This window comes from Anopheles coustani, chromosome 2 (assembly GCF_943734705.1).
Source record: "Anopheles coustani chromosome 2, idAnoCousDA_361_x.2, whole genome shotgun sequence".
NCBI classification, from domain to species: Eukaryota; Metazoa; Arthropoda; class Insecta; order Diptera; family Culicidae; genus Anopheles; species Anopheles coustani.
This window is the reverse complement of record NC_071289.1, coordinates 77,627,239-77,646,590: the sequence shown is the minus strand read 5'-3', so window position 1 is coordinate 77,646,590 and position 19,352 is coordinate 77,627,239. Positions and strand designations below refer to the sequence as shown.

The window sequence follows — 19,352 nt, the reverse complement described above, 5'->3', positions numbered from 1 at the left end:
ACTAACTGGAATTTAATGCTTATAAACAGGAAATGGAACACCAAAAGGCAACCGGGAGGTGTACGGTATTATAATGGTTTAAACAACCACCTTTTAACATACTCTTGCCCGATAACATAGAGAGATGCAGAGCTTGTCAGAAATTACGGCAAACAGGTAAAGCGTTATAGCTGTGGGTAAAATTCTAGAAACAGGATGAGATGTGCACGTGGCGCACATTAACGATGAACTACATTTGAAAAATGGTTTGAAGGATGCAGTTTGATTGTGCCCTGAGCAGATTTCATGTGTCATAACGGTAGATGCAGGACAAGAGTTGATAAATGAATCAAGAATAAAACTTTATTCAGGAAAAAACTAAAATTTTCATTACTCTAAAACTAAACTTTACTGTTTTTTTGTTCCAGATATACGAGTTTCTCAACATGTAATTTAAAAAAAATGGTAAATTTTGGGGCTTGATTTCAAATGTTTCATAACTGATTTATTATATGGATTTACAAAACGTTTCCGTGCGACCACATATTGAACCGTTGATTTATAGGCAATTAAAAGTAAGAATGGACATATGTAAGACCCAACCCACCTCATTGGCGAATTCTTTGTCGTGCTGGTGCCTCGGATTCCACTTCGTACTCGATTTCCAGTTTGGGTTTGCGAAGTTTTCGTGTTTTCTTTTTCGCGTCTGCTGTCGCCTTTGGTTTGGCCGAAGACGAAGGTAGGTCGTCGGTTTCGTCGTCCGATTTCGGAGGCCGGAGGGAAACCTTTGGCTGGTAGTCTTCCATATCAGAGCCTTCCGATGATTCGAAGTCACTGTCCACTTCCACCTGCTCGCGGATACCGGACTCGCTTTCCGCATCGGAGAAGTCATCTTCATCGTCGGTTGATTCGCCTTCCACAAATTCGTCCGGTTGATCAAGTTCACGTCGCAACTCTTCACTGACTTCCATTTCCTTTTCCACCTCCTCTTCCTGTTCGTCCTCAGCATCTTCGTCCATGTCTTCTTCTTCTTCCACCTCTTCGGCATCGAGTGCTTTATCGAAAGCAGTCTGTGGAAAGTTGTAGATATCCTCGTACATGCCCATCTTCAGACGCTCCATGAGTTCTTTTTCAATCGCATTGTCGATCCGCGCGGCAATGAGGGCCTTTTCTTCGCGTCTCCTTTCCCGTCGTTCAACCTTAGAGGACAACGGTACCAGCATGCTTGTTCGGCGTAGTTTAAGTTTGCGCATTCGAATTAGGTACTGCGTTATTTTGGTGAACCGCTGTTTGCACTTCAGGCGCACGAACCGATCCCAGTACAGGAGATTTTCGTTGATCTGGTACACAGCTTTCTCGAAGTTACGGGAAAGCTTAACCTTCTCCCAGTGCTTTGATGGGAAAGCATTTCGTTCGGCCGTCTTCATGTACAGGTAAACGTTGCCTTTTTCTTCCCTAATCGTGGCATATTGGCTGTTGGCGATGGGGCATGCTTTGCGCGAGCAAAGACCGGTCAAACTGTACTCGTTGCGACAGAAGTTTCGCGTTTGCGTTTTCACTTGAAACGAACAAAACTGACGACTGATGACACTCCAAACGATCTCATCCTGCTGCATCTTTAATAAGTTTCACTATTTAACACTTTTAAATCGGATCTGCACAGAAACGTTTTGCCGACAATGTTGTTTCACGCGGCTAGTTTTGGTTGTCCATGCGGTTACAATAATAACAAATTGACGTTTTACGTCAAAGTTGGCAGTGCTGCCATTAGGTCTGTGTGAATTTCGATCAAATGTTTCTTGGAGCTGCTGGCAGCACTTCTTTGTAAGCCTCATTTTGCGGAAACGGAATTCACTCTGTCATTTGCTTCCTAGCTTTATATCGACGCGGACGTTCTTGGATAGTTGGAAATTAATACAAGTTATATTATTGCGATGGAATAGAATATTTCAGTAAAACGTTTCTTTCAACAGAAGGCTCTCTGCAAGGTAAATATAATGGGATGAAAATAACTTGCCTAGGCAAAGAAATCTGCCATTATCATGAACTACACCCTCGCTTTCTAGTGAACATAACCTCAACACGATGGTCACTAAATACCTCCTTTATTTTCTTTTCCTAAAGGAGCGTCTTCTGCTTTGTTAGCCAATAAGAAAGAAACCGATCTTTCCGATAAAGTGGTGAAATTTCCGCTCAGAAATGTATCTGTACAACTTCATCCTGCAGCGTGCCACAGGCATCACGCACGCGGTACACGGTAGCTTCGCTGGCACCAAACTGCAGGAGATACTGCTAGCCAAAGGCAAAGGTCTTGAGCTCGTTCGTCCCGATCCCAACACCGGTAAGGTGCACACCTTGCTGCAGACGGAGGTGTTCGGAGTGGTACGTTCGCTGATGTCGTTCCGGCTTACCGGAGGTTCAAAAGGTAAGAGATATCACCCTAACCTCATTTAGAGGCGTATCTTGCATCTTGTTTGTCCGACAGAGTATGGTTTACAAGAAAACTCGTTGATTCACGCCTATAGCAATGAAAAAACGTAAGTCGCTTTTGAGGAATGTTTCTGATCATACCTTGAATTGAAATTTACGCTTACATTAACCTCAATTGGGTTTCAATGCATTAGCTGAGCTAACATCGTGCTTATTTCTTCCTTTAAATAGATTATGCCGTTATTGGATCTGATTCAGGGCGCATTGTCATCCTCGAGTACAATCCGACGAAAAATCAGCTGGAAAAGGTGCACCAGGAAACGTTCGGCAAGTCCGGATGTCGTCGTATCGTGCCGGGCCAATATCTGGCTATCGACCCGAAAGGTCGTGCCGTGATGATCGGGGCGATTGAGAAGCAAAAGTTGGTCTACATTTTGAATCGCGACTCCGAGGCACGACTGACAATTTCCTCCCCGCTCGAGGCACACAAGTCCAACACGCTAACATATCACATGGTCGGCGTAGACGTTGGTTTTGAAAATCCTATGTTTGCCTGCTTGGAGATCGACTACGAAGAAGCGGACACCGATCCGACCGGTGAAGCGGCTACCAAGACACAACAAACTCTCACTTTCTACGAGCTCGATCTCGGTCTTAACCACGTGGTCCGGAAGTACTCGGAACCGCTGGAAGAGCACGCGAATTTCCTCATTTCGGTGCCGGGAGGCAACGATGGACCGTCCGGAGTTTTGATTTGTTCAGAAAACTATTTAACATACAAAAATTTGGGCGATCAGCACGATATCCGTTGTCCGATTCCACGTCGGCGAAACGATCTGGATGATCCGGAACGGGGCATGATCTTCATTTGCTCGGCAACGCATCGCACCAAATCGATGTACTTTTTCCTGGTGCAGACCGAACAGGGCGACATCTTCAAAGTGACCCTCGAGACCGACGACGACGTCGTGTCGGAAATTAAACTGAAGTACTTCGACACCGTTCCACCGGCTACGGCAATGTGCGTCCTGAAGACAGGTTTCCTGTTCGTTGCCTGCGAGTTCGGTAACCATTATCTGTACCAGATCGCACATCTGGGTGACGATGATGATGAGCCAGAGTTCAGCTCAGCCATGCCACTGGAGGAGGGCGACACATTCTTTTTTGCGCCACGACAGTTGAAAAATCTGGTGATGGTCGATGATATTCCTTCGTACGCACCCATCTTGGGATGTCAGGTGGCAGATTTGGCGAATGAAGACACACCGCAGCTCTATCTCGCCTGTGGTCGCGGTCCACGATCGTCGATCCGAGTGCTTCGTCACGGGTTGGAGGTGTCGGAAATGGCCGTCTCGGAGCTTCCCGGTAACCCGAATGCTGTATGGACCGTCAAGAAAAGAATCGATGGTAAGTAGAAGCACTTCTACATGGGTGTAGTATCTTTTACAATTGTGTGTTTTGAAACGAGAAAGATCGACAAGTTGAAACAGTAAATACCCATTGCTACGTTTTTAGGTGAGTTCAGTATTTTAAATGATGAGGTTGTTCAACATTTTAATCTACTGAGCTCCACTAATGCACTTTTTAAAGTAACGAATTTCTTGCTCAACTTGTCCATCTTTGCAAGGCATTCAACTATATAAAATGTTTTGAAATTGTATCAGATAATAATACTAAAAGCTGGTGTTCGTCGATAATAATTTACACGTTAACCTACAGGTTCGTCGATCTCTACAACACATTAACGAAAAGACAATTCATCACACTTTATTGAGGCATATATAGTTAGAGATATAAGATAGTTACAATGATCGAATCCGGGAGAAGGTTGATTTCAACTCAAGGTACCGAAGTGTACTTCTAACTTGCCGACTCCTGATATTTTCGCAATTGCAAAAAATACAAAGTGATCTTGTTTTCTTGAAGATCATTCACATTGAGACTGTTGTACGATCGGAATCCTCGTTCGAACTTCTAGGTTAATTGTACACCCCGAAAAATGAGTTGAAATTCAAATCACAAACACCAGTTTTTCCTCTCATTTGCAGGCCATGTGTGAGTGTGTTGGAAGTGAACAAACGTGAATCGATCAAAGTGTAGTTGCCGCTAGAAAGTGGCTGCTCTCTCGAAACAGAACTCACACACAAGTTGAAAAACCGTTGGCCAGTAGGTAAGGAAAGCGATGGAATTATGATAAGATACTTATACCGATACTACACACTCCACTTCCTTGCGGCGCACAACATCCGCCGTCGTGCCATCGGGATGGATTGCAGCACACAAAGAGGCGGGGGAAATGTGTTGTGTTTGCTTAGAAGATGCAAAATTTGCTAACGTCGACGATATTATCTTTTTGATTTGCAACTGAAATTCTATAGCATGGTAAATTTGGACGATCGTTTCTTTGCTTTCCTCGGCTTCTTCCAGACGAGTTCGATGCCTATATCATCGTGTCGTTCGTGAACGCAACGCTCGTGCTGAGTATCGGCGATACGGTCGAGGAAGTGACGGACAGTGGCTTCCTCGGTACAACCCCCACGCTCTGCTGCAGTGCCCTCGGGGACGATGCCCTGGTCCAGGTGTACCCGGACGGCATTCGACACATTCGGGCGGACAAGCGTGTGAACGAATGGAAGGCGCCGGGCAAAAAGACGATCATGAAGTGTGCGGTAAATCAGCGTCAGGTCGTGATAGCCCTATCCGGTGGAGAGCTGGTGTACTTCGAGATGGATCCGGTAAGTTGGAATGATATTATTTTACTTTTTGTTATGCATTGAACAATGCTTTTAACTGATGATTAACATTGAACCTAGAATAGCTTTGAAGAATAAAATTTCGATGTGTACCTGCAGTTCTGACTACATTTTCAACATGAAGCTATCCTTCGCTCCTGGTGGAAAATGGAAATTTTCATTGTGTTTTTCTCTTACTGTCTCTTTCTAGACTGGGCAACTGAACGAGTACACGGAGAGAAAAAAGATGCCTAGCGAAGTGATGTGTATGGCCCTCGGATCCGTGCCCAGTGGAGAGCAACGTTCCTGGTTCTTGGCCGTCGGTCTGGCCGACAATACAGTGCGCATTATTTCGCTCGATCCGACCGACTGTTTATCCCCGCGTTCGATGCAAGCCCTACCGTCGGCTGCCGAATCGCTCTGCATCGTTGAGATGGGTACGATCGAGTCATCCGAAGATGGCGTAACGACCACATCCGGGTGCATCTATCTCAACATTGGTTTGACGAACGGCGTGTTGTTACGTACGGTCCTGGATCCAGTTTCGGGAGACCTAGCTGACACACGAACACGTTATCTTGGCTCGCGACCGGTAAAATTGTTCCGCATACAAATGCAAGGCTCCGAGGCGGTACTAGCTATGTCCAGCCGCTCGTGGCTAAGCTATTACTATCAGAATCGATTCCATCTAACGCCACTCTCGTACGAAACGCTCGAGTACGCATCTGGATTTTCTAGCGAGCAGTGCTCCGAAGGTATCGTAGCCATTTCGACGAACACGCTGCGAATTTTGGCGCTCGAAAAGCTGGGTGCCGTTTTCAACCAGATAACCTTCCCGCTGGAGTACACGCCGAAACGGTTTGCCATCCACCACGAGACCGGAAAGCTGATCATCAGCGAAACCGACCACAACGCGTACACCGAGGAGACGAAAAACGTGCGTAAGAAACAGATGGCGGACGAGATGCGCGAGGCAGCTGGCGAGGATGAGCAGGAACTGGCGAACGAAATGGCCGACGCGTTCATCAACGAGGTGCTACCGGAGGATGTGTTTTCCTCGCCAAAGGCTGGCACGGGTATGTGGGCGTCGCAAATTCGTGTCATGGACCCGATCAATGGGCACACGTACTCGAAGGTGCAGTTGGCGCAGAACGAAGCCGTCCTATCGCTTGCTTTGGTGCGATTTGCGGTCGATCAAAAGTGGTATGTGGTGGCCGGGGTGGCGAAGGACCTGCAGATCAACCCCAAGATCGGGGGCGGCGGGTTTATCGACGTCTACAAGGTCGACAGTCAGACGCATCAGCTAGAGCACATGCATCGGACGGAGATTGATGACGTGCCGGGAGCGCTTGCCCCGTTCCAAGGACGCCTACTGGCCGGAATCGGAAAAGTGCTGCGTATCTACGACCTTGGCAAAAAGAAGCTGCTGCGTAAGTGCGAGAACAAGCACATACCTAACGCGATCGTCAATATCCAGGGTATGGGCCAGCGGGTGTACGTGTCAGACGTGCAGGAATCGATCTACTGCATCAAGTACAAGCGAGCGGAAAATCAACTCATTATATTTGCCGATGATACACATCCACGCTGGATTACCTCGGCAACGCTGCTCGACTACGACACGGTCGCGACGGGCGACAAATTCGGCAACATCGCTATCCTCCGCCTGCCTCACTCTGTGTCAGACGACGTAGACGAAGATCCGACTGGCAACAAGGCCCTCTGGGACCGTGGTCTACTGAACGGTGCCTCGCAGAAGGCCGAGAACATTTGCACGTTCCACCTGGGCGAGATTGTGATGTCCCTCCAGAAGGCCACTCTTATTCCGGGCGGCTCCGAGTCACTCATCTATGCCACAATGAGCGGAACGGTCGGTGCGCTGGTGCCATTTACGAGCCGGGAAGATTACGATTTCTTCCAGCACCTGGAGATGCACATGCGCAACGAAAATCCTCCACTCTGCGGCCGGGATCATTTGAGCTATCGAAGCTACTACTACCCGGTGAAGAATGTGATGGACGGAGACCTGTGCGAGCAGTTTACCTCGCTGGATCCGGCTAAGCAGAAAAGCATCGCCTCGGATCTGGGACGTACGCCCAGCGAGGTGGCTAAGAAACTCGAAGACATCCGGACACGGTACGCATTTTAAGCGACCGATCGGAGGAATCAATTTCACATTTATCTTGTGGGGTAAGCATTATTCATCTCCAAAATTTAATTAACACGCCTGCTGGAACGTTGAACTAATTTAATATTTCTACCTTTTCTTTCATAGGTTGGAGACGCAGTATTTTATGTATTCTTTGTTTATCGCTATTCAAATCTCTTCTGCAAAAATCATTCCTAAGCCATCATCATACAGCCTAAGAATTAAATTATCCTAGGTAAGTTATAAAAAATTGCGTACAATAATAGATAACTGTTTTCTCTGATGATTTTAAAACCATGACCTTTGGACACCTATGAATCTTTCTTGATTATATATTTTTTAATGCTGATATTCTTCATGCGACATTTATTTACAATAAGTAAATATGCTTTTTTTGCATACTAATCTGGTCAAATGTATCTCCTGATTACTATCTTTGCAGAGCTTTACACCTGTTGGTTCTTCAAATTGTTTGCACGAATTTCCTTCTGAGGTAAGGAATCTGTCTATTGATAATTTGTTTTCAATTATGATGATATTTCAAAAACCATGACCTTTGGACACCTTAATGATGTCTGATTATAATTGTTTGAAATACTGACGGTCCACTTTGGAGCTTTTTTTTCGATTAAGTTAAGATAGCAAACACTCACACGAGAATGTTTTTTCCCCATTACTATCATTACAGATCTTTTATGTGTTCGTTCTTCATCTGTTGTGCACGATTTTAATACGAGGTAAGTTAAACAGCCTCAGCACAAATATCGATCAATTCGGAGCTGTCCATTGCATATATATTACGCCAAATGTTCGGTTCCTCCTTCGTCGTGGAGTGTATGAAAAGTGCCAGCTCGAATCTGTTAATCGACGTACGGTCATGATTATGATGATTAAAATCCTTATTGACCTTTGGACACCTATGAATCAATTTTGATTAAAATGTAAAATGCTGAGATTTTGTATAAGAACATTATTGTTGGTTAAATTTTATTGTTCCATGGCACTTATTTCGACATATCCTTCTGTTTGTTACTATCTTCGCAGATCTTTCCGATGTTCATACTACAATTACTTGGCACGAATTTCCTTCTGAGGTAAGAAATCTATCTATTGAATATTTGTTTTTCAATTATGATGATATTTCAAAAACCATGACCTTTGGACACCTTAATGATGTCTGATTATAATTGTTTGAAATACTGATACATTACTTCAAGAGATGTATGTGTAATTTTCTATACTTGTGTAATAAATATATACATTTTCTATTTACACATATCATTACAGATTTTGCATTTAATCGCATCTTTCCAAATAGAAAGTAGTGAAACCATCTGATTACAACACTTGATTGAAGCTGGTTTAGTCGATTGATTCATCACCACTAAGCGCAGGTACGTTATTGAAATATATATATATTTTTTGTATTTAACATGTTTTTCCATGATGCTTAATTTTAATATACTCTTACGCCATATTATGCTCTTGGTAAGAATGATTACATCAATCGTCTGATAAAATTCAATTATTTCAAGCATGCTAAAATAGTTGTATTTGATAAACGTATAACGCGGATTATTTTATTCCATGTTCAATTTCAGACTCATTCCGATCAGATGGAACTTCTCCACACACACCATATCGCGTGTGTGAAAATGCAAATGTTTATTGAAGAATTATTACGAAAATTTTATGGACAGCTGATATTAGTGGTACTCTTCATTTAACAAATACAAAACGGTGAGTGATCTTAAAACTTTAATTCTTCCCAAAGATACTTTTATGGTGATGAAACTATTTTTCAAGCAAGATAGACTTATGAATTTATTTGATTGAACAATATTACTGACTCGTTTTTTTCTGGAAAATACAAGCATCATCATGTTATCGTCATGCAAAAAGGGCTAAAACCGGTTTTTTGTTTAAATTTTAGATCAAATCTCGGCTTGGGGATGATGCGCTAAAAGTTGGATGCTACACCTACCTTGTGAGTACTAAAAGTTGTATGACATGTGTATTTAATGCTTTCGAAATGATAGTTTTCCGTGATGATTCTTCTTATATTATGCTCTACTTATGAATTTTATTTGATTGAACAATATTGCTGACTCGTTTTCTCCGGAAAATACAAACATGTTATCATCACAAAAAAGGCTAAAATCGGGTTTTTGTTCAAATTTCAGATCAAATCACTGCTTTTTCAATGATACCGTGTGTGAACATGCAAATGTTTATAGTACTACGAAAATTTGATGGACTGCTGATATTCGTGACACTCGTTTTCAACAACTACAAATCGGTGAGTGATCTTAAAATTGTAATTCTTCCCTTCCGAAAGATACTTTTATAGTGATGAAACTATTTTTCAAGCAAGATAGACTTATGAATTTATTTGATTGAACAATATTACTGAATCGTTGTCACTGGAGAATACTAATATCATGTTATCGTCATTAAAAAGGCTAAAATCCGATTTTTTGTTCGAATTTCAGATCAAATCACTGCTTTGGGGATGATGCGCTAAATGCTGGAGGCTACACCTACCTTGTGAGTATTACAAGTTGTTGTATTACATGTGTATTTAATGCTTCCGAAACGATTGTTTTCCGTGATGTTTCTTATAATATACGCTAATACAGCCCAAATGCTCTGGTTGTTGAATGATTTGAATTTGAGATCTGATATCGGTCTTTACTTGACGGTTGGACCATCCTTATGTTTTGTTTGTTAAACATTACATTTCTTCGATTTTTCTTCAACCATTTTATTGTCACTTACTTAATTTTTTCTTGTACTAATTTCAGATCGTACCAGTGTGCTCGAAGGAACAACAATGCATAGGGGGGAGGAGCTGGTCGAACAATTGTAAGTATTAAACATAACGTTTTTGCTAGTATCTTTTTAAAACATTTTATATCATGATGTTATATCTAATTAATATACGCTAATACAACCTAAATGCTCAGGTTTTTGAATGATTAAACTATTAGAACTGAGTTTGACTCTATTAGAACTTTGAACTATTAGGAACTGATATTAGCATCGAATTTTAATGTTCTTGCCCATTTTCTCTTTTCAGAACCCAATTTCCTGTTTACTTATTTATCCATGGATTAGAGACTGAATTAGGATGTAAAAACTGTAAGTAAATTTTTTTTTTTTCATAGAACGATAACCAAAATAATCTCCTAGGAATAACTGCTAATTCGCAATGTTTTTTTCATTCAGATTTTAGATCATAAATCAGGAAAGTGATGTGCAACCAGCTCTGACACTCTGGATTCAACCGACGATCGCCAGGTAAGGCATGCAACAACATGAATAGCCTCGTATGATAAATGTTACGTATAGTAGTAAAATTTAATGTGATGATACAACAAAAATATTTAAGTTCGGACCAATGAATCTTTGAATGATTACTTTTTGTTACTGAAACTCGATTAAAGATTTTTTTCTTATATTGTTCACGATTAAGTTCAAAACATTAACTTTATTTATTTGTATAAATCAGGAAAGTGTGCAGCTCTGGCACTCTGGATTCAACCGACGACCACCAGGTAAGCATGCAACAACATGAATAGCCTCTTGTGATAAATGCTGCGGATAGTAGTAAAATTTAATGTGATGATACAACAAAAATATTTAAGTTCGGACCAATGAACCTTGAATGATTACTTTTTGTTACTGAAACCCGCTTAAAGATTTTTTTTTCTTATATTGTTCACAATTAGATCAAAACATTAACTTTATTTATTTGTATATTTTTACAGGAAAAATCAATCTATGTGTTGGATGGATACTTTCGTCTTCGGATTTTTATAACTAAAACCTTCACAATATACCAATATATGGTGCATGGTGATTAACACAATACCAGCTCATGTCAATGTTTGAATAAAAGTGTATTCAACGGTGAAATTTGGTTGTATAGTTTTAGAAAATTGAGAATTTAGTAGTTTTATATGGGAGTTATATTACAAATGTTTGTACTGCAGCTGACGATTATACATATCACAGCTTTTCGGATAGAAACATGTTGTTAAATAATGAAAACGAACAAGAAACGGTGTTTTAAGTTCAAGTTTTTATATTGAAAATAATAATTCAACCTCATTTCCACATACTACTTACAGTTAATTCACAGTCACACGTGGTGGTGTACAATATATTTCCTCTACCGTTCTTTCCAACAATGTCCTTTCGATCTGTTTGCGCGAATCTGGTGTCGACTGCTCCATTACTTTTCGCCAAATAAAAATCAACTAGCCAAAAAACCCAAATATCCACCGTTTTCCATCGTTTGTGGTGGATGGATGTAGTGGCGAAACTAACTTTTGACAAACATTTTCAACAACAGTTAGTCGTCCCTCTTATAGGTACTGTACAAGCTACAATAATGCTCGTGGTTCATGCTAATACTCGCACTAACTTGATTATACTCTGTACAACGGAAGCATGGAGGAAAAGCAACTGGTACGCAAGCGATTGTTTTTTATCTGTCCCTTTTTATACTGGTTGCTTCTATTAAACTATTTTTCATTAGTTCCGAAATGCTCCAAACTTTTTTGTTGCTTTTTCTGGGGTTTCAAACGAATGATTCGATTTCACCTAATTCACTGGACTTATATGGCAAATAATTTCTTTACAAACTTTTTGCAAATAAAAATAAATGCTAGATTAGTTTGAAATAAATTACGCCAGGTGGACGTTATGAAAGCATCTGATCACATTCTGATTCCCTTTTCGTTGATTGATAGATAGATCCGGGTAAGCTGTTTTGGATATAAACGATTGCGTATACTACAACTTTAGTAATATAGTAAAGAACAGCTATTTTAAATTTATTGGACATTTGATAGCAAATGAAAAAGTACAGGGCAAATTTATTCCGAACCATTCGAGAAAATAACCGACCCTAACCGAGGATTCAACAAAAGAGCGTTCATTTCGAACGGGTTTAATTTGGCAATTTGTAGTAGTGTCCCTAATAACAAGAATAAATGCCTTATTTAGATTGCTTTTAACCGATACTTTGTCTAATGATGAGTCTTTCAAATTTATTCCTTCATTGTAAAAGCAATCGACTTGTTCGACATAATAGCTTTCAAAAAGACTTCCGAAAGCATATAAAACAACGACATGATCTGAAGATCTGCTCAACCGAGCAAACAAACATGAGCGTCCCGTGAACTTTACGCATACTCCCCCCCCCCCCCCCCCCCCCCCCTCCCCCCCATCGGGTCTTCATTAATATCATATCACGCAGTACAACGTGTACTATTTCGGAAACATAGCATATCTCGGTACGGTTAAGATTATAAAATGAAATTAAAACAATTTGATAACCTACAAAGGTATACCGCGACCTAACAGAATTCCGAAATTGTTTGCTCCTATTATGCCTTTTTCCTTAAGTTTCAACTGACTGATCCGTACCGCAAGGGAAGCACGATCTTTGATCGACTTTTCCAGATCCTTTGGCAAAACATAGACAAACACATAGTCACACACATGCAGGCCGGTGTTATAAAGACAAAAAAGCAATTCTGGACCCCGGTAAAAATGTTTTCCCATTTCCTCAACCCCCTTGTTACGATCCTATGAAACGATCGATTCAGTCAGTTCCTTCATTGCGTTAATTGATTGTTTTACTTGCTCCCTCCATGCACAACAGTCGTTGGAACTATATTCTGCTCGGAGTGGTACTTTTTTCCCCCTGGTTCATGCAACGCAGATGATTTTACTTGAGCCAGCATACCATGCTTCGACCGTCCCAAACTATATATAGTACAAGGTTCTCCTTCCATTCTATACAAGCCCACAGTGTCGTTTTTCTAGCTCCTCCACTTAAACTATTTCTTTTTCTCTTGCTCGTTCCGTGGCCTACTGATTCTGTTTCCGTTCCTGCAAAGGCAGTGAAAGTTGGCAGCGACGGTGCGCGAGCAGTGGGATTCAACTCTGGTGTCTCGGCTGTCCTCAGCGGGGGAATCGAATTCATTCGCTTACTCCGCTCTGTGTGTTCGAGAATTGTAAAATTCGTTGCCTACTTAAATGCCCTGTACACACTCCACACGCAAACCGACGTCGCTAGGACGGTCACTATTCGGTGGCTGATCGTCGCGAATCGATTGCCCGTGTGCACTAGAACCACCGGCGATGATGCATTCTCGGGTACGGGAATTTTCGGGAATAGATTTCGCTGCTTTCGCTCAACCTAGAAAAAGAGTACAAACAAAAAAAGGATCAGTATTCGCGAATGATAACAACCAGACAGTGTAAGATGTGCTACCTGATATTCTACGCACGGATCGCAGTTCCAGCAGATTGCGTAAAGACTAGTGCAAAACATGGACACGATGCAGAAGGAAGCGCTATAAATCGTAAGTTTTTCTCTCCAAACAAGACCTAAACGTTAAATATTTCAATTTAAGAATTCTGTTCTATGAAGCATCGGCTCAAAATCCTTAAATCTCACCGATCGCAATTGATGCCGCCCCGCTGATCAGTGCCGTCTTGTGAAGACAGTTTCCCACCGCAATCCATCGTTCCGTCTCCTCGCCCAGCCGCGTCGGCTCGATGATGATGAAGCGCACCTTATCGAAGAGCGCCTTGTTGAGGTCGGCTTGGAACATTTCGTGTGCATTTTCACCTTCGTACACTTCCCGGATGACACGCACGGAAGGTGAAATGAGCTCACTGTGAATGGAAAAGTAAATTCAGATGTAATAAGGAGAGTTTTTAAGCAAACCAAGGCGAGCAATCGAACCGGGCAGCAAACTACTACTACACATGGCAACCAGTTAGCAACGCTTGATGTCCAACCTAAAGTTTAGAATAATATTTACAAAACGAAATGACGGGATTTTGATGAAAATGAAAATGCAATGGAAAATCTAATTGAAATCATACGGCGCTACTTTACATTTGTCTACGCAATTGCCTAACTACACAGCACACATTACGAATTATAATTTCCTCAACACGGAACTCACTCGATAGGACTTAACCGTTTTGCCTGATTAACGGTCTCGGACATGTTACTCGAGCTAGCTGTTTATTAGACCAGTAGGATCGGGCCTCAAAATCTATTTCTCGACGAAGTGCTCGATGGACTATGGACCCCTAGTCCTAGATTTTAATTTGGACAAGCGTATGTGTCCTGACGGTTGTGGTGCGACCCTCGATGGTTGCGCTCGCGTAAGTCTGAGGTCTACAGTCAGGTGCACGCTACGGATGGCCGCTAAATTACTCGATATGGTAGTTGCATGCAGAAACTTTACTTCTACTAGTCCTTTCACGGTGCGTGACTCTTGGCTAGCGACAGTCGTCAAACTGGTTCAAGTTCTAAGTAACGCTTTTCGGAGGCGAGAACAATTTACTTGCGTGCAATGGCGATTAGATACAGATTTTTTAGGTCGAATGTTGTAGAAATGATCTAGTTAAAAATAAGAAAAACAGAATATTTTTATACTGCTGTTAACCGTAACATTTAGGATATTCAAGATTTCTTTATGGTTCTGTGCGCTGGAGTGGTTGGAAGTTTTGTTTTTGTGCCCTAAAAAGCTCTACATTTTCATATGTTATAAACGAAAACATGTAAGTGCTTTTGTTCATTCATGAAAATATAAAAAGGTAAATGCATTCACCGAAGTGCATCTTTCATCTGGTAACCCTAACGCAGTGTTGATACGAAAAAGAAAACATCAAGTTCAAGGTCAATAATCCTTTCGCCGCAAGCCAGTGCACTCTAGGCAAATACTGTTTCCGACAGCTGGACCACAGGTAACCTAAACCCGGGTAGTGTAAGACGCGTAGGCATATCTTTTGAATGGCAATATTTGCACATCCTTCACGAATCTTCTATTGTGTCATATGACCGACCGATATTCGTCGCGTCCTCACTGGAAGTGTTACGCCGGGATAGGAAATTCTTACGCGAGAAACTACACTGCTACGGCCACTGACAGCACTGATTATGTAAAGGAACCAATTGCATTCTTGAGCAAAACGTGTCGGAACCGCTCTGCATGGAAGCCGTGACCGGATACCGCACACGAATCCTTACTACGGAAGGTTTTATTTACCTTGTACCAGTTTCTGATTCACTGCTCATTTTTACCGAAAGCTGCTACCGAACGTTTCACTAAATCTAGTTTGCTGCGAATTCTACCGACTAGAACTAACCAGAGACAGTTAGATTGCACCAAAGTGTTTCAATAACAGGTATCTTCTTGCTTCAAGTTTTGGCGTCAAACCAAGGATACATCATAAGCAGGTAACATCGTTTATAGTTAAGTGTCAAACGAATAACATCGCCAATATTACGAATCCAATTCAACAACAATTTTGGTCGATCCTTGCTCTTGTTTCATCCATATTTTTTGGTAAATATTCTCACATCTGCGAAATCTAAAAGTTTGAAATTTTGTGCATATTCAATGCTGTAACTTTCGTGCAAGACTGGCAGTTCATTTTGAATAAATTTTTGCTATCGGCGCAGGAGCCTAATCTTTGTTGTGCTATAGATGTTGTGATTCATCTGTTTGTCAAATTCTTCGTCGCGGAGCAGCGGAGGAAGAAGCAGTTTGTGGAGTGATTGCGATACGAAATACCCTCGCGCCCGTTCGTCTCGTTCATGTTAAGTGTGAAGTGTGTTCCCAAATCCTCCTGCGGGGGATCGTTGTGCAATCTGGTCTGGTGAAAATTTCCATTCGCATCCCAAACTCACTCCCGGAGAGTAATGTGGCGAGCCTAGGCGCGAAGTGGCATTACCTTGCAATCAAGGGCTGGAGGCGTAGCGCTAGCTAGATTATTCCCGTGCCATCACGACACAGGGTCGCCGCAGAAGGGACGCAATGGATAAGGTGGAAAAAATTTTCTCCATCAAAACGCCCCGCATCAAGCAGAAAGATTTGAAATGTCGCAATGGATGCGGGTTCTATGGCAACGCTCAGTGGAACGGGCTGTGCTCGAAGTGTTATCGGGACCGTTCGCAGAAAGAACGGCACACGAAACGTAAGTATAGGACGACACTAGCTTGAACACATCTAGCGCCAGTTATCGCAGAGTCTAGACAACATCATTATGCATGGGTGCCCAGGATCGTGTTTATGGAATTTCCAACGATAATGATGTCCGCTTTTTTCTTTCTCTCTCTATCGCGTCCACTTGCCCCTGACTGTAGCTTTTCGGTTGCTGAAGAATGATCAACCGCAGCACAAAGTGCGCGACTCGCATCCTACATCCGGTTCGGACCATGCGTCGTCGTCCCAAGGAAGCCACCTTCTACATCCACCACAACAGCAGCAACACCAGCAGCAGCAGCAATCTTTACATTCAAAGCTCATCCCAAAGCTATCGGGTGACCGAGATGAAAAAAAGAAAAAGTTAAACTTCATAGAACTCATCAAAAAATCTACTCCCGGAAGAGGTATCTCGTTGTTGCGGGGTGTTTCCACATGGGCCACCAGCAGTATTGAACTATATGTTACCTTTTTGTTCCAGATTCTGAAAAATCACGCCATCACAGCAGGCAACCAATCGAAAAGCTCGAACAAGAGTACGTCGACGCCTTGAAGGCACTGAAAGTAGAAGATGCCGCGAAACAGGAGCTGAAGTATTTCATCCACATGCTGGACACGCAGATACGGAAAAAGTATGCGACCGCTAGCATCGACGAGGTGTCCGAGCTGGTGCAAAATGGGTATAGCAAGTTTCGCGATTTTATGCATACGGAAAACTCCAAGTTTGCCGCCTCCACGGACGAGATGCGCGAGCAGGTGCTGGACTTTTTCGAGCGTTGCATCATGACGAAGAACCACAAATATCTGTTCTCGCCCCCGTCGACGAACGACGAGGACAACGATTCGTACATCCACAAGCGCATCCGACAGCTGAACTGGGTTACGGCGGAGCACTTGATGTGCAGCATCGACGACGTTAACTCGGAGGTGCGCGAGCTCGCCTACACCGCGATCACCGAGCTGGCATCGGTGGATTCGTTTCTGTCGCCACAGGAGAAGCTCGACTGTATCGTGCGCTGCTGCCGGCACATCTTTAGCTTCCTGAAGAAGTCCGTCGAAGGCCCGGCAAGTGCGGACGACTTTCTGCCGGCGTTGATATTCGTGGTGCTGAAGTCGAACCCGGTTCGGTTGCATAGCAACATAAATTTCATCACCCGATTCAGCAATGCTTCCCGGCTGATGAGTGGAGAGGGAGGATATTGTTTTACCAATTTGGTAAGTTTGTTCATTCGTTGCTGTTTAGAAGCAAGAGGAGACTTAATTTTGTTTTTGCTGTGGCCCACTATTTCAGTGCTGTGCAATTTCGTTTATTGAAAATATTACGGCGGAATCGCTATCGTTGACGCAGGCAGAGTTTGATAGTTTCATGTCGGGCGAAAACGAGGGTACTTCCGCTTGGGAGAGTGCACTCATCGCCTGCGAAAGTTTGCATCAAATCTCGGAAAACATGAAAGTGATGAAGACGGTTTCTACGAAAAACGAAGAACTGTACACCAGCATCGTATCGCTGGATGAGGAAATTAATTCGTTTGGTGTAAGTAAAACAGTGGAGTCCTTATCAAGGTACGAAATTAATTAAAACCAATTTTTATGTGTTCGTTCCCCAGCAAAAAATACGAAAAACTGTAGCAGAGGTGCTCGAACGTACGCCGTTAGTTTTGAAACCGTCTTGCACACCGGCGAGGGTGGTGGCCAGGCGTCAGCAGTATCTCTCCTCTGCGTCCGCTTCGGCGTACGTCGATCCATGCTCCGCCCATTCGGTGCAAGCTGAGGCGACTCCCGTTGGTGGTCACTTTAACGACAACTTGATGGTGGCAGCTAAAGCCAACATTGACTGTGCCGTTGGTGGTGCCGATGGGAAACCAAAGATACCTGGAGCAATTATCGCAGCGTCCTCGCGCGAGCCGACAACTTCTAGCGCTAGTGGACATATGAACGTGCTCGTTCAAACCCTATCGGAAACGCTGCCTGAGGCGCCTTTAGTGTCCGTCGATACGGGTCCATCGGAAGCACCGGCACCTGCGTCGCCGTTTTACGGTTTAAGCGCCAGCAATTCGGCCGATCTTCTGTCCGCTTCGCCATCGTTTGATTACAACAACATCTTTGATGCACAGTCCCTGGACGGGCTAGCCACGCCCGACGATCTTGCGACGGATTTCATCCGTGGCATCCGTAACATCAACTACGACTTTGACTTTTCCGATCACAGCGGGGACAACAGCACGGCCGATGACCTTGACCCGAAGGCACCGAAACCGGCAACCAGTAGATTCATGAAGAGCCAGCAATCGTCGCAGGAACCTCCGCGTCCCCAGCCGATGTCGCCTTTCGATCTAGAAGAGTTCGATCCACTGCTGCGAAAGGATTCACGGCCAGCGGAGAAGCCACTTCCGCTTCCCCTGCAACCGGCCGCGGTCAGTTACGCCTCAAAATCCGCCACCACCGGCAGCAGCCTGCTGGACGATTCGCCCGGTTCTCTTTTGCTCGAGTCCCCGCTGAAACCGACCGTGGCCGATTTCCACGGCTTTTCTCTGCATGGATGCAACATTCCGACGATCACGTGCGCTACCGGTGACTTGCATCCGATCGCATCCGGTTCGAGTACCGCTTCCGGAGTAAATGGCGCAGCAAAAGCAGCCTACGAGCCAAATAATGACGGCAGCTTGATCTAAACCGACGGGCACTGGAAAATGGACACACACGGACATTGGACACGGGCGTGTTAACAGAATTGTTATTGTAAAACTATCAAACGAATCGAATGGTGGACGAATGGCGTCGACAGAGTGTACGTAAGTGAACAAAAATTGTTTGTTATTTGTTTAGTACAAGTGAAAATAAATACATTTATTTGCTAATTCAATCACAATGCAGCACACTCCGTTACGAGGAAATAATTTCACAAAATATTACAATTAGATTATTCCACTTTTTTACACAGTTATTATAATATGCCAAAGATATTAGAATTCATAAAACTCGGCTTTGTCGTTGTAGTAACGTTTTCCGTACACTTATAAATATGTTCACAAGTGCAAT

General features: G+C 43.1%; 4 protein-coding genes across 7 annotated transcripts; 2 read left to right on the top strand and 2 right to left on the bottom strand.

Annotated features, from left to right (window-relative positions):
• Nucleotides 1-537: 537 nt before the first annotated feature.
• LOC131267252 (protein MAK16 homolog A) lies at nt 538-1,659 on the bottom strand. The gene has a single exon (XM_058270076.1). The coding sequence runs from the start codon at nt 1,593-1,595 to the stop codon at nt 588-590; it is 1,008 nt and encodes a 335-aa protein (XP_058126059.1). The 5' UTR covers nt 1,596-1,659; the 3' UTR covers nt 538-587.
• A 189-nt stretch (nt 1,660-1,848) lies between these two features.
• Nucleotides 1,849-11,207, top strand: LOC131262808 (splicing factor 3B subunit 3). 2 transcript variants are annotated; one of them, XM_058264884.1, is made up of 19 exons: nt 1,849-1,967; nt 2,104-2,404; nt 2,641-3,816; nt 4,837-5,144; nt 5,353-7,331; nt 7,417-7,525; nt 7,733-7,783; nt 7,979-8,027; nt 8,335-8,384; nt 8,578-8,684; nt 8,892-9,030; nt 9,224-9,277; nt 9,474-9,589; nt 9,783-9,837; nt 10,095-10,155; nt 10,370-10,431; nt 10,519-10,590; nt 10,802-10,847; nt 11,061-11,207. In XM_058264884.1, the coding sequence occupies exons 2-5, from the start codon at nt 2,179-2,181 to the stop codon at nt 7,288-7,290; spliced, it is 3,648 nt and encodes a 1,215-aa protein (XP_058120867.1). In that variant the 5' UTR covers nt 1,849-1,967; nt 2,104-2,178; the 3' UTR covers nt 7,291-7,331; nt 7,417-7,525; nt 7,733-7,783; nt 7,979-8,027; nt 8,335-8,384; nt 8,578-8,684; nt 8,892-9,030; nt 9,224-9,277; nt 9,474-9,589; nt 9,783-9,837; nt 10,095-10,155; nt 10,370-10,431; nt 10,519-10,590; nt 10,802-10,847; nt 11,061-11,207. The 2 variants fall into 2 exon arrangements, with proteins under 2 accessions (XP_058120867.1, XP_058120868.1); XM_058264885.1 differs by lacking the exons at nt 5,353-7,331; nt 7,417-7,525; nt 7,733-7,783; ... (10 more) ...; nt 10,802-10,847; nt 11,061-11,207 and adding an exon at nt 4,458-4,579 and having other exon boundaries at nt 4,837-4,946.
• Nucleotides 11,208-12,523: 1,316 nt separating this feature from the next.
• Nucleotides 12,524-15,498, bottom strand: LOC131262037 (transmembrane protein 11 homolog, mitochondrial). Of its 3 annotated transcripts, none has more exons than XM_058263943.1 (5): nt 15,375-15,481; nt 14,283-14,725; nt 13,766-13,986; nt 13,580-13,695; nt 12,524-13,504 (listed from the first exon to the last, which is right to left on the bottom strand). In XM_058263943.1, the coding sequence occupies exons 2-5, from the start codon at nt 14,324-14,326 to the stop codon at nt 13,334-13,336; spliced, it is 552 nt and encodes a 183-aa protein (XP_058119926.1). In that variant the 5' UTR covers nt 14,327-14,725; nt 15,375-15,481; the 3' UTR covers nt 12,524-13,333. The 3 variants fall into 3 exon arrangements, with proteins under 3 accessions (XP_058119926.1, XP_058119927.1, XP_058119928.1); XM_058263944.1 differs by lacking the exon at nt 15,375-15,481 and adding an exon at nt 15,226-15,273; XM_058263945.1 differs by lacking the exon at nt 14,283-14,725 and having other exon boundaries at nt 15,375-15,498.
• A 371-nt stretch (nt 15,499-15,869) lies between these two features.
• Nucleotides 15,870-19,164, top strand: LOC131262620 (rab5 GDP/GTP exchange factor). The gene is made up of 5 exons (XM_058264667.1): nt 15,870-16,305; nt 16,475-16,720; nt 16,795-17,528; nt 17,605-17,847; nt 17,921-19,164. The coding sequence occupies exons 1-5, from the start codon at nt 16,146-16,148 to the stop codon at nt 18,983-18,985; spliced, it is 2,448 nt and encodes an 815-aa protein (XP_058120650.1). The 5' UTR covers nt 15,870-16,145; the 3' UTR covers nt 18,986-19,164.
• Nucleotides 19,165-19,352: the final 188 nt, after the last annotated feature.